Genomic DNA, 12,081 nt, shown 5'->3' with positions numbered 1-12,081 from the left:
CTACATGTTCTATCTGGGTAAGATAATAATATGTTTTATTATTATTATATTATTATTACAGTGTATATCAGAGTGTCATTACATGTATTTACAGTACATGTTCTATCTGGGTAAGATAATAATATGTTTTATTTACAGTGCCCTTATCAGAGTGTAATTGCATGTATTTACAGTACATGTTCTATCTGGGTAAGATAATAATATGTTTTATTTACAGTGCCCTTATCAGAGTGTAATTACATGTATTTACAGTAGCCAATTACATTTAGTACAGTAGCCAATTACATTTAGTACAGTAGCCAATTACATTTAGTACAGTAGCCAATCATTTATGATAGATTTATGAGAACTGTACTTTGACCAAGAAAATCTAACTGCTTGGACAAATGCCAGACAGGCAGGCAGGCAGGCAGGCAGGCAGGCAGGCAGACAGACAGACAGACAGACAGACAGACAGACAGGCAGGCAGGCAGGCAGGCAGGCAGGCAGGCAGGCAGGCAGGCAGGCAGGCAGGCAGGCAGGCAGGCAGGCAGGCAGGCAGGCAGGCAGGCAGGCAGGCAGGCAGACAAGCAGGCAGGCAGACAGACAGGCAGGCAGGCAGGCAGGCAGGCACATCTCCGCCTGCAGTAACTCTGTCATTGAGTTGAAATGAGGAAGGAGACTAAACTAAATGGAGTTCCACCACATTGTAGCATGGTGTGAAGATGAGACCTGTTAAACAAGGTGACGCTGTCTCTTTAAATATACTAAATCAGACATCCTCCTCTATGTTTCAGCTTCTCCTTTCAGACAGGGTTTACAGGTTGTGTAGATCAATGGTGTGGAGGGGAGGGAGGGTAGTGTGGAGGGGAGGGAGGGTAGTGGGGAAGGGGAGGGAGGGTAGTGGGGAAGGGGGAGGGAGGGTATGTGTGTGTGTGTGTGGAAGGGGAGGGAGGGTAGTGTGGAAGGGGAGGGAGGGTAGTGTGTGTGTGTGGAGGGGAGGGAGGGAGGGTAGTGTGTGTGGAGGGAGGGAGGGAGGGTAGTGTGTGTGGAAGGGTGAGGGAGGGAGGGTAGTGTGTGTGTGTGGAGGGGGAGGGAGGGAGGGTAGTGTGTGTGTGTGTGGAAGGGGAGGGAGGGTAGGTGTGTGTGTGTGGAAGGGGAGGGAGGGTAGTGTGTGTGTGTGTGTGGAAGGGGGAGGGAGGGAGGGTAGTGTGTGTGTGTGGAAGGGGGAGGGAGGGTAGTGTGTGTGTGTGTGTGGAAGGGGAGGGAGGGTAGTGTGTGTGTGTGGAAGGGGTAGGGAGGGAGGGTAGTGTGTGTGTGTGTGGAAGGGGGAGGGAGGGTAGTGTGTGTGGAAGGGGTAGGGAGGGAGGGTAGTGTGTGTGTGTGGAGGGGGGAGGTAGTTACTACAGGGAGAGGTAGTTACTACAGGGAGAGGTAGTTACTACAGGGAGAGGTAGTTACTACAGGGAGAGGTAGTTACTACAGGGAGAGGTAGTTACTACAGGGAGAGGTAGTTACTACAGGGAGAGGTGGTTACTACAGGGAGAGGTAGTTACTACAGGGAGAGGTAGTTACTACAGGGAGAGGTAGTGGAAACACTAGAGTATAAGTGGTGCTCCCCTATCGGCAGGTTTCAACAGGATTGTGGTTAGACTCACTTCTTTCTTACAAAATCACCCAGGAGGCTGAACAGACTCGAACACAATAGACCCTAAACATATTCTGCTGGAATGGTCACCTGATCTTGTCTGTAATTCTTCACCTGAATTGTTTTTGTATTCACACCCATCCTCACGTTTCTGTTTCAGCTCGAGCCCTGACCCTGTTCGCTCTGATTCCCATGCCAACCATCCGGGCTCTGCTGTCTAAGCAGGTCAACGGCTCATCGTACGGTAAGTCCTATGGTTCATGTCTGTCTCTCAACCATAACTACGGGCGTATGTGTCCAGCGTCTCAAAGTTAACGGTGCTGATTTAGGATCCGTTTTACCTCTTTAGATCACAGTGAATATGATTACACGGATCTAGACCTGTTTGTGTTTAGAATCCAGATCTAGACCTGTTTGTGTTTAGAATCCAGATCTAGACCTGTTTGTGTTTAGAATCCAGATCTAGACCTGTTTGTGTTTAGAATCCAGATCTAGACCTGTTTGTGTTTAGAATCCAGATCTAGACCTGTTTGTGTTTAGAATCCAGATCTAGACCTGTTTGTGTTTAGAATCCAGATCTAGACCTGTTTGTGTTTAGAATCCAGATCTAGACCCGTTTCTGTATAATCCAGATCTAGACCCGTTTCTGTATAATCCAGATCTAGACCTGTTTCTGTATAATCCAGATCTAGACCTGTTTCTGTATAATCCAGATCTAGACCTGTTTCTGTATAATCCAGATCTAGACCTGTTTCTGTATAATCCAGATCTAGACCCGTTTGTGTTTACAATCCAGTCCTTGCCACTCCATTCATAATATGCCACACATATTTGGCAAATGACATAGAGGACAAGGAGGCGTCACTACAGACCCTGGTTCGATTCCAAGGTTGTATCACAACCGGCCGTGATTGGGAGTCCCATAGGTCGGTGTATAATTGGCCCAGCGTCGTCCGGGTTTGGCCCAGCGTCGTCCGGGTTTGGCCCAGCGTCGTCCGGGTTTGAGCGTCGTCAGGGTTTGGCCCAGCGTCGTCAGGGTTTGGCCCAGCGTCGTCAGGGTTTGGCCCAGCGTCGTCCGGGTTTGGCCCAGCGTCGTCAGGGTTTGGCCCAGCGTCGTCCGGGTTTGAGCATCGTCCTGGTTTGGGCCCAGCGTCGTCCGGGTTTGGCCCAGCGTCGTCCGGGTTTGAGCGTCGTCCTGGTTTGGCCCAGCGTCGTCAGGGTTTGGCCCAGCGTCGTCAGGGTTTGGCCCAGCGTCGTCCGGGTTTGAGCGTCGTCCGGGTCTGGCCCGGCATCATCCGGGTCTGGCCCGGGGTTGGTCGTCATTGTAAATAACTATTTGTTCTTTAACTGGCTTTCCAAGTTAAATAAAGGTTCAACAAACAGACAAAAGAGACTTCCTGACCTTTCCATTAATCACATACTGTACGCACCGATGTGTCATTCACTCACATCTGCTGTGACACCACACAGTTGGCTAACCACTGTTTATACTCACTTTCTGGAGCAACGTAGGGTGACGCAAGTCATGGCAACGCATTCCCTTACAACACAGGGTGCGAGGGAGAAACCAGTAGAGTAGATTAGTGTCATGTTAGGGTGAAGCCAGTAGGGTGGATTAGTGTCACCAGTAGGGTAGATTAGTGTCATGTTAGGGTGAAACCAGTAGGTTGGAGTCATGTTAGGGAGAAACCAGTAGGGTGGATTAGTGTCATGTTAGGGAGAAACCAGTAGGGTAGATTAGGGTCATGTTAGGGTGAAGCCAGTAGGGTGGAGTCATGTTAGGGTGAAGCCAGTAGGGTGGAGTCATGTTAGGGTGAAGCCAGTAGGGTGGAGTCATGTTAGGGTGAAACCAGTAGGGTAGATTAGTGTCACCAGTAGGGTGGATTAGTGTCACCAGTAGGGTAGATTAGTGTCATGTTAGGGAGAAACCAGTAGGGTGGATTAGTGTCATGTTAGGGTGAAACCAGTAGGGTGGATTAGTGTCATGTTAGGGTGAAACCAGTAGGGTAGATTAGTGTCACCAGTAGGGTAGATTAGTGTCACCAGTAGGGTGGATTAGTGTCATGTTAGGGAGAAACCAGTAGGGTAGATTAGTGTCACCAGTAGGGTGGATTAGTGTCATGTTAGGGTGAAACCAGTAGGGTGGATTAGTGTCACCAGTAGGGTGGATTAGTGTCATGTTAGGGAGAAACCAGTAGGGTGGATTAGTGTCACCAGTAGGGTAGATTAGTGTCACCAGTAGGGTATATTAGTGTCATGTTAGGGTGAAACCAGTAGGGTGGATTAGTGTCACCAGTAGGATGGATTAGTGTCATGTTAGGGAGAAACCAGTAGGGTAGATTAGTGTCATGTTAGGGTGAAACCAGTAGGGTACATTAGTGTCATGTTAGGGTGAAACCAGTAGGGTGGATTAGTGTCACCAGTAGGGTAGATTAGTGTCACCAGTAGGGTAGATTAGTGTCATGTTAGGGTGAAACCAGTAGGGTGGATTAGTGTCATGTTAGGGTGAAACCAGTAGGGTGGATTAGTGTCACCAGTAGGGTAGATTAGTGTCACCAGTAGGGTGGATTAGTGTCACCAGTAGGGTACATTAGTGTCACCAGTAGGGTATATTAGTGTCATGTTAGGGTGAAACCAGTAGGGTACATTAGTGTCACCAGTAGGGTAGATTAGTGTCATGTTAGGGAGAAACCAGTAGGGTGGATTAGTGTCACCAGTAGGGTGGATTAGTGTCACCAGTAGGGTACATTAGTGTCACCAGTAGGGTGGATTAGTGTCATGTTAGGGTGAAACCAGTAGGGTGGATTAGTGTCACCAGTAGGGTATATTAGTGTCATGTTAGGGTGAAACCAGTAGGGTGGATTAGTGTCACCAGTAGGGTATATTAGTGTCATGTTAGGGGGAATCCTGTAGGGTATATTAGTGTCATGTTAGGGTGAAACCAGTAGGGTATATTAGTGTCACCAGTAGGGTGGATTAGTGTCATGTTAGGGAGAAACCAGTAGGGTGGATTAGTGTCATGTTAGGGTGAAACCAGTAGGGTGGATTAGTGTCACCAGTAGGGTAGATTAGTGTCACCAGTAGGGTAGATTAGTGTCACCAGTAGGGTGGATTAGTGTCATGTTAGGGAGAAACCAGTAGGGTAGATTAGTGTCACCAGTAGGGTGGATTAGTGTCACCAGTAGGGTAGATTAGTGTCACCAGTAGGGTAGATTAGTGTCACCAGTAGGGTGGATTAGTGTCATGTTAGGGAGAAACCAGTAGGGTGGATTAGTGTCATGTTAGGGTGAAACCAGTAGGGTGGATTAGTGTCATGTTAGGGAGAAACCAGTAGGGTGGATTAGTGTCACCAGTAGGGTGGATTAGTGTCACCAGTAGGGTAGATTAGTGTCATGTTAGGGAGAAACCAGTAGGGTGGATTAGTGTCACCAGTAGGGTGGATTAGTGTCACCAGTAGGGTAGATTAGTGTCACCAGTAGGGTGGATTAGTGTCATGTTAGGGAGAAACCAGTAGGGTGGATTAGTGTCACCAGTAGGGTGGATTAGTGTCACCAGTAGGGTAGATTAGTGTCACCAGTAGGGTAGATTAGTGTCACCAGTAGGGTAGATTAGTGTCACCAGTAGGGTGGATTAGTGTCACCAGTAGGGTAGATTAGTGTCACCAGTAGGGTAGATTAGTGTCACCAGTAGGGTAGATTAGTGTCACCAGTAGGGTGGATTAGTGTCACCAGTAGGGTGGATTAGTGTCATGTTAGGGAGAAACCAGTAGGGTGGATTAGTGTCACCAGTAGGGTAGATTAGTGTCACCAGTAGGGTAGATTAGTGTCACCAGTAGGGTAGATTAGTGTCACCAGTAGGGTGGATTAGTGTCACCAGTAGGGTGGATTAGTGTCATGTTAGGGAGAAACCAGTAGGGTGGATTAGTGTCATGTTAGGGAGAAACCAGTAGGGTGGATTAGTGTCATGTTAGGGTGAAACCAGTAGGGTAGATTAGTGTCACCAGTAGGGTGGATTAGTGTCACCAGTAGGGTAGATTAGTGTCATGTTAGGGTGAAACCAGTAGGGTAGATTAGTGTCATGTTAGGGTGAAACCAGTAGGGTAGATTAGTGTCACCAGTAGGGTAGATTAGTGTCATGTTAGGGTGAAACCAGTAGGGTGGATTAGTGTCACCAGTAGGGTAGATTAGTGTCATGTTAGGGTGAAACCAGTAGGGTAGATTAGTGTCATGTTAGGGTGAAACCAGTAGGGTACATTAGTGTCACCAGTAGGGTGGATTAGTGAAACCAGTAGGGTAGATTAGTGAAACCAGTAGGGTGGATTAGTGTCATGTTAGGGTGAAACCAGTAGGGTAGATTAGTGTCATGTTAGGGTGAAACCAGTAGGGTACATTAGTGTCACCAGTAGGGTGGATTAGTGAAACCAGTAGGGTAGATTAGTGAAACCAGTAGGGTGGATTAGTGTCACCAGTAGGGTAGATTAGTGAAACCAGTAGGGTGGATTAGTGTCACCAGTAGGGTATATTAGTGAAACCAGTAGGGTGGATTAGTGTCACCAGTAGGGTAGATTAGTGTCATGTTAGGGTGAAACCAGTAGGGTAGATTAGTGTCACCAGTAGGGTGGATTAGTGTCATGTTAGGGAGAAACCAGTAGGGCAGATTAGTGTCACCAGTAGGGTAGATTAGTGTCACCAGTAGGGTGGATTAGTGTCATGTTAGGGTGAAACCAGTAGGGTGGATTAGTGTCACCAGTAGGGTAGATTAGTGTCATGTTAGGGTGAAACCAGTAGGGTGGATTAGTGTCACCAGTAGGGTAGATTAGTGTCATGTTAGGGTGAAACCAGTAGGGTAGATTAGTGAAACCAGTAGGGTAGATTAGTGAAACCAGTAGGGTGGATTAGTGTCATGTTAGGGAGAAACCAGTAGGGTAGATTAGTGTCACCAGTAGGGTGGATTAGTGTCACCAGTAGGGTGGATTAGTGTCACCAGTAGGGTGGATTAGTGTCATGTTAGGGAGAAACCAGTAGGGTAGATTAGTGTCATGTTAGGGTGAAACCAGTAGGGTATATTAGTGTCATGTTAGGGAGAAACCAGTAGGGTGGATTAGTGTCACCAGTAGGGTAGATTAGTGTCATGTTAGGGTGAAACCAGTAGGGTATATTAGTGTCATGTTAGGGTGAAACCAGTAGGGTGGATTAGTGTCACCAGTAGGGTAGATTAGTGTCATGTTAGGGTGAAACCAGTAGGGTATATTAGTGTCACCAGTAGGGTAGATTAGTGTCACCAGTAGGGTGGATTAGTGTCATGTTAGGGAGAAACCAGTAGGGTAGATTAGTGTCATGTTAGGGTGAAACCAGTAGGGTAGATTAGTGTCACCAGTAGGGTAGATTAGTGTCATGTTAGGGGGAAACCAGTAGGGTAGATTAGTGTCATGTTAGGGTGAAACCAGTAGGGTATATTAGTGTCATGTTAGGGTGAAACCAGTAGGGTGGATTAGTGTCACCAGTAGGGTAGATTAGTGTCATGTTAGGGAGAAACCAGTAGGGTAGATTAGTGTCAGCAGTAGGGTGGATTAGTGTCATGTTAGGGGGAAACCAGTAGGGTAGATTAGTGAAACCAGTAGGGTAGATTAGTGTCACCAGTAGGGTAGATTAGTGTCATGTTAGGGGGAAACCAGTAGGGTAGATTAGTGACATGTTAGGGTGAAACCAGTAGGGTATATTAGTGTCATGTTAGGGTGAAACCAGTAGGGTGGATTAGTGTCACCAGTAGGGTAGATTAGTGTCATGTTAGGGTGAAACCAGTAGGGTGGATTAGTGTCCTGTTAGGGAGAAACCAGTAGGGTGGATTAGTGTCACCAGTAGGGTAGATTAGTGTCATGTTAGGGTGAAACCAGTAGGGTAGATTAGGGTACATGTCGGACCACTACGTATACCACACTACAATTTAGTGCTGGTTTAACCGAGATTAGGTCCCAATATAGTCCACTACTAAACCTTTCATATCTGTAGGGGGGCCATTTGGGGCCCTGTTTTCTGACGAGGGGTCAGTAACGACGCTGTCGTTAGTATGTGGTTGAACCAGAACAGGTCCTCTTCCCTGTTCTGTTGTTACGAGGTTAAAAGGGTAAGATACAACTGGCAACACGTCAAGCTATTGAACCGACATGAAGAGATGTGCTTTCTCTCTGGCGCCATCTTTAGTCAGACGTCCTCAACTGACCTGACGAGCTTGTTCATCCACTTCTGGTTTAATTATAACACACCATCCCAAATGGAACCCTATTCCCTATGTAGTGCACTACTTTAGACCAGAGCCCAATGGAACCCTATTCTCTATGTAGTGCACTACTTTAGACCAGAGCCCAATGGAACCCTATTCCCTATGTAGTGCACTACTTTAGACCAGAGCCCAAAGGAACCCTATTCCCTATGTAGTGCACTACTTTAGACCAGAGCCCTATGGAACCCTATTCCCTATATATAGTGCACTACTTTAGACCAGAGGCCTATAGAACCCTATTCCCTATATATAGTGCACTACTTTAGATCAGAGCCCTATGGAACCCTATTCCCTATATAGTGCACTACTTTAGACCAGAGCCCTATGGAACCCTATTCCCTATATATAGTGCACTACTTTAGACCAGAGCCATATGGGTTAAGTTTACCCCATAGGGAATAGGGTGCCATTTGAGATGGAGACTGCCTGTTATTATAACCCTCTCCATGATATTTATACAGACAGAATGGCTTTCTGTTTGTTAAGAATTGAATAGACATGGAAATGAGAGAAAATAGGACATGTATTTTACCCATTGACATAAGCCCTGCACCGAGCTGCTCCCTTCTCAGACCAACAGTCGCACCCTCTATATTCTAGTTTGTAAGAACCAAATATACCTTCCAGATCGTTGCACTTTTTGATACAAGTACCAAACTTGGTACACTAATACCAGATCCCTTTAAGGAACATTGATACGATTGGAGGCAGTCTGGGAAGCCTGTCAATCAACCAGGACATTTGAATAGATTTCCTGTCAGAATAAAATAGGGTGAAATATTTCCAAACGACTTTGTAACGTCATCTACTAAATCAACCCCGCCAAAAATACAGACAACACTTCTGATCATAAAATACCAAAGACCTCCAGGGAGGTCATATTGAGGTCTTGTCATCTCCCGTCTGGATTACTGCAACTCGCTGTTGGCTGGGCTCCCTGCCTGTGCCATTAAACCCCTTCAACTCATCCAGAACGCCGCAGCCCGTCTGGTGTTCAACCTTCCCAAGTTCTCTCACGTCACCCCGCTCCTCCGTTCTCTCCACTGGCTTCCAGTTGAAGCTCGCATCCGCTACAAGACCATGGTGCTTGCCTACGGAGCTGTGAGGGGAACGGCACCTCAGTACCTCCAGGCTCTGATCAGGCCCTACACCCAAACAAGGGCACTGCGTTCATCCACCTCTGGCCTGCTCGCCTCCCTACCACTGAGGAAGTACAGCTCCCGCTCAGCCCAGTCAAAACTGTTCGCTGCTCTGGCCCCCCAATGGTGGAACAAACTCCCTCACGACGCCAGGACAGCGGAGTCAATCACCACCTTCCGGAGACACCTGAAACCCCACCTCTTTAAGGAATACCTAGGATAGGATAAGTATTCCCTCTCACCCCCCCTTTAAGATTTAGATGCACTATTGTAAAGTGACTGTTCCACTGGATGTCATAAGGTGAATGCACCAATTTGTAAGTCGCTCTGGATAAGAGCGTCTGCTAAATGACTTAAATGTAAATGTAAATGTAAATGTCTTTGTGATAGTGCCAAAACATTTCACACAGTCAGGACATGTCTAAACAAGTATTTTTGGTGGGCAGACTACACATTAGGTTGGAGTGGGCAGACTACACATTAGGTTGGAGCGGGCAGACTACACATTAGGTTAGCAGACTACACATTAGGTTAGCAGACTACACATTAGGTTAGCAGACTACACATTAGGTTAGCAGACTACACATTAGGTTGGAGTGGGCAGACTACACATTAGGTTAGCAGACTACACATTAGGTTGGAGCGGGCAGACTACACATTAGGTTAGCAGACTACACATTAGGTTGGAGCGGGCAGACTACACATTAGGTTGGAGTGGGCAGACTACACATTAGGTTGGAGTGGGCAGACTACACATTAGGTTAACAGACTACACATTAGGTTAGCAGACTACACATTAGGTTAGCAGACTACACATTAGGTTAGCAGACTACACATTAGGTTAGCAGACTACACATTAGGTTGGAGTGGGCAGACTACACATTAGGTTAGCAGACTACACATTAGGTTAGCAGACTACACATTAGGTTGGAGTGGGCAGACTACACATTAGGTTAGCAGACTACACATTAGGTTAGCAGACTACACATTAGGTTAACAGACTACACATTAGGTTAGCAGACTACACATTAGGTTAGCAGACTACACATTAGGTTAGCAGACTACACATTAGGTTAGCAGACTACACATTAGGTTAGCAGACTACACATTAGGTTAACAGACTACACATTAGGTTAACAGACGCTAGACGTGACGCTTGGCTTTCAGGCCAAAGACTTCAATCTTGGTTTCATCTGAGCCTCTAATTGCGGCAAAGTTGGTTCCTGTCTTGGTCACGTTCGTGCTGTTGAACCACCCGCCAGCAAAAAAAAAAATAGTTTGATAATAGCGCCTCCCACTAGCCAGGCGACTGCTGCATGGTGCAGCCAGCAAAACGCAGAAGCAGTGAACATGACCTTAGATCACACGAAAGGCAACAGTCAAACTATTTGTATCCCATAATGCAACACATTTTGAAAGGCATTTGTGCTTCACAGGGATCACCCTCATCTCACTGCAGCTGTCCTTTAAGATCGCCAGCCTGGCCTACACTCCCATCTACACCAAGGTGTACCAGGCTACGCTGGACTGGTTCCCCGGGTTCGTCTTCACCCTGTCCAGCATTATCACCGTCCTGGCCACCATACCTGTCAGGTACGTTATGACATCATCAGTCCTGGCCACCATACCTGTCAGGTACGCTATGACATCATCAGTCCTGGCCACCATACCTGTCAGGTACGTTATGACATCATCAGCCCTAGCCACCATACCTGTCAGGTACGTTTGTAAGTCGCTCTGGATAAGAGCGTCTGCTAAATTACTTAAATGTAAATGTAATGTACGTTATGACATCATCAGTCCTGGCCACCATACCTGTCAGGTACAATATGACATCATCAGTCCTTGCCACCATACCAGTCAGGTAAGATATGACATCATCAGTCCTGGCCACCATACCAGTCAGATAAGATGTGACATCATCAGTCCTAGCCAGCATACCTGTCAGATAAGATGTGACATCATCAGTCCTAGCCAGCATACCTGTCAGGTAAGATGTGACATCATCAGTCCTAGCCCCCATACCTGTCTGGTAAGTCGTGACATCATCAGTCCTAGCCCCCATACCTGTCTGGTAAGTCGTGACATCATCAGTCCTAGCCCCCATACCTGTCTGGTAAGTCGTGACATCATCAGTCCTAGCCCCCATACCTGTCTGGTAAGTCGTGACATCATCAGTCCTAGCCCCCATACCTGTCTGGTAAGTCGTGACATCATCAGTCCTAGCCACCGTTTTTTTACCCTGAGTTTACACTTGCCTTGAACTCACTGAAGAGTTCCCAGTTCCCAGCTGTTTTGAACACGGCACCAGTACGGGGTTACAAAGAACATTTCCAATACTTGTTACACGGTACAGGAATAATGACAGAAATAAGGACCCTGTCATGTAAAGCGTCACCACATTTCCTTTGTACGATGTTTCTCTCTCCTCCAGCATGGTGGGCTGCAGATCTGGCCGGGCTGACAGTTACGAGAGGATCCTGGGGAACTGACGGTTACGAGAGGATCCTGGGGAACTGGCCGGTTACGAGGATCACTGGGGGCACTGACGATTCACAGAGGATCCTGGGGGAACTGGCAGTTACGAAGAGATCTGGGAGACTAGGATTACGAGAAGAAATCTGGGGAACTGACGGTTGCGAGAAGATCCTAGAGAACTAGCGGTTCTGAGATCTAGGAACTGATAGTTCTGAGAGATCCTAAGAGAACTGGCAGCTGACGATGTGGTGTGGCGGCTGAGATTGAGCCACGTTAATGTCCCTGATACACCATGCATCACAGGCCCTCCTCGTCGTCTCTGTGACACTGGGCCGGCGTCAGCAGCTTACCACGAATGCAATCGCTGCAAAAACGCATTGTTGGTAGTTACACCATAGCGTCTTACGGAATGAATCCCAGGCCTGAGCCCAATCAACATGTCCAACAGGGCTGATACAGGGCACTATTGAAAACACTGACTTCTCTAGAGCCCTCACATTCTGGACCTCCAAGCCAGTTCGATGTTCCCGTCACTGTGAAAGAACTGCGGTGAAGCAG

The 12,081-nt window shown here is 47.2% G+C and overlaps 1 protein-coding gene across 1 annotated transcript; it reads left to right on the top strand.

The window, feature by feature from the left end:
• Window positions 1-6: 6 nt before the first annotated feature.
• On the top strand, window positions 7-11,559 carry LOC124030168 (thymic stromal cotransporter homolog). The gene is made up of 4 exons (XM_046341625.1): window positions 7-17; window positions 1,788-1,871; window positions 10,482-10,638; window positions 11,480-11,559. The coding sequence occupies exons 2-4, from the start codon at window positions 1,820-1,822 to the stop codon at window positions 11,535-11,537; spliced, it is 267 nt and encodes an 88-aa protein (XP_046197581.1). The 5' UTR covers window positions 7-17; window positions 1,788-1,819; the 3' UTR covers window positions 11,538-11,559.
• Window positions 11,560-12,081: the final 522 nt, after the last annotated feature.

Source organism: Oncorhynchus gorbuscha, unplaced genomic scaffold, assembly GCF_021184085.1.
Source record: "Oncorhynchus gorbuscha isolate QuinsamMale2020 ecotype Even-year unplaced genomic scaffold, OgorEven_v1.0 Un_scaffold_9624, whole genome shotgun sequence".
Taxonomy (NCBI): Eukaryota; Metazoa; Chordata; class Actinopteri; order Salmoniformes; family Salmonidae; genus Oncorhynchus; species Oncorhynchus gorbuscha.
This window is presented reverse-complemented; position numbering and strand designations above follow the sequence as displayed.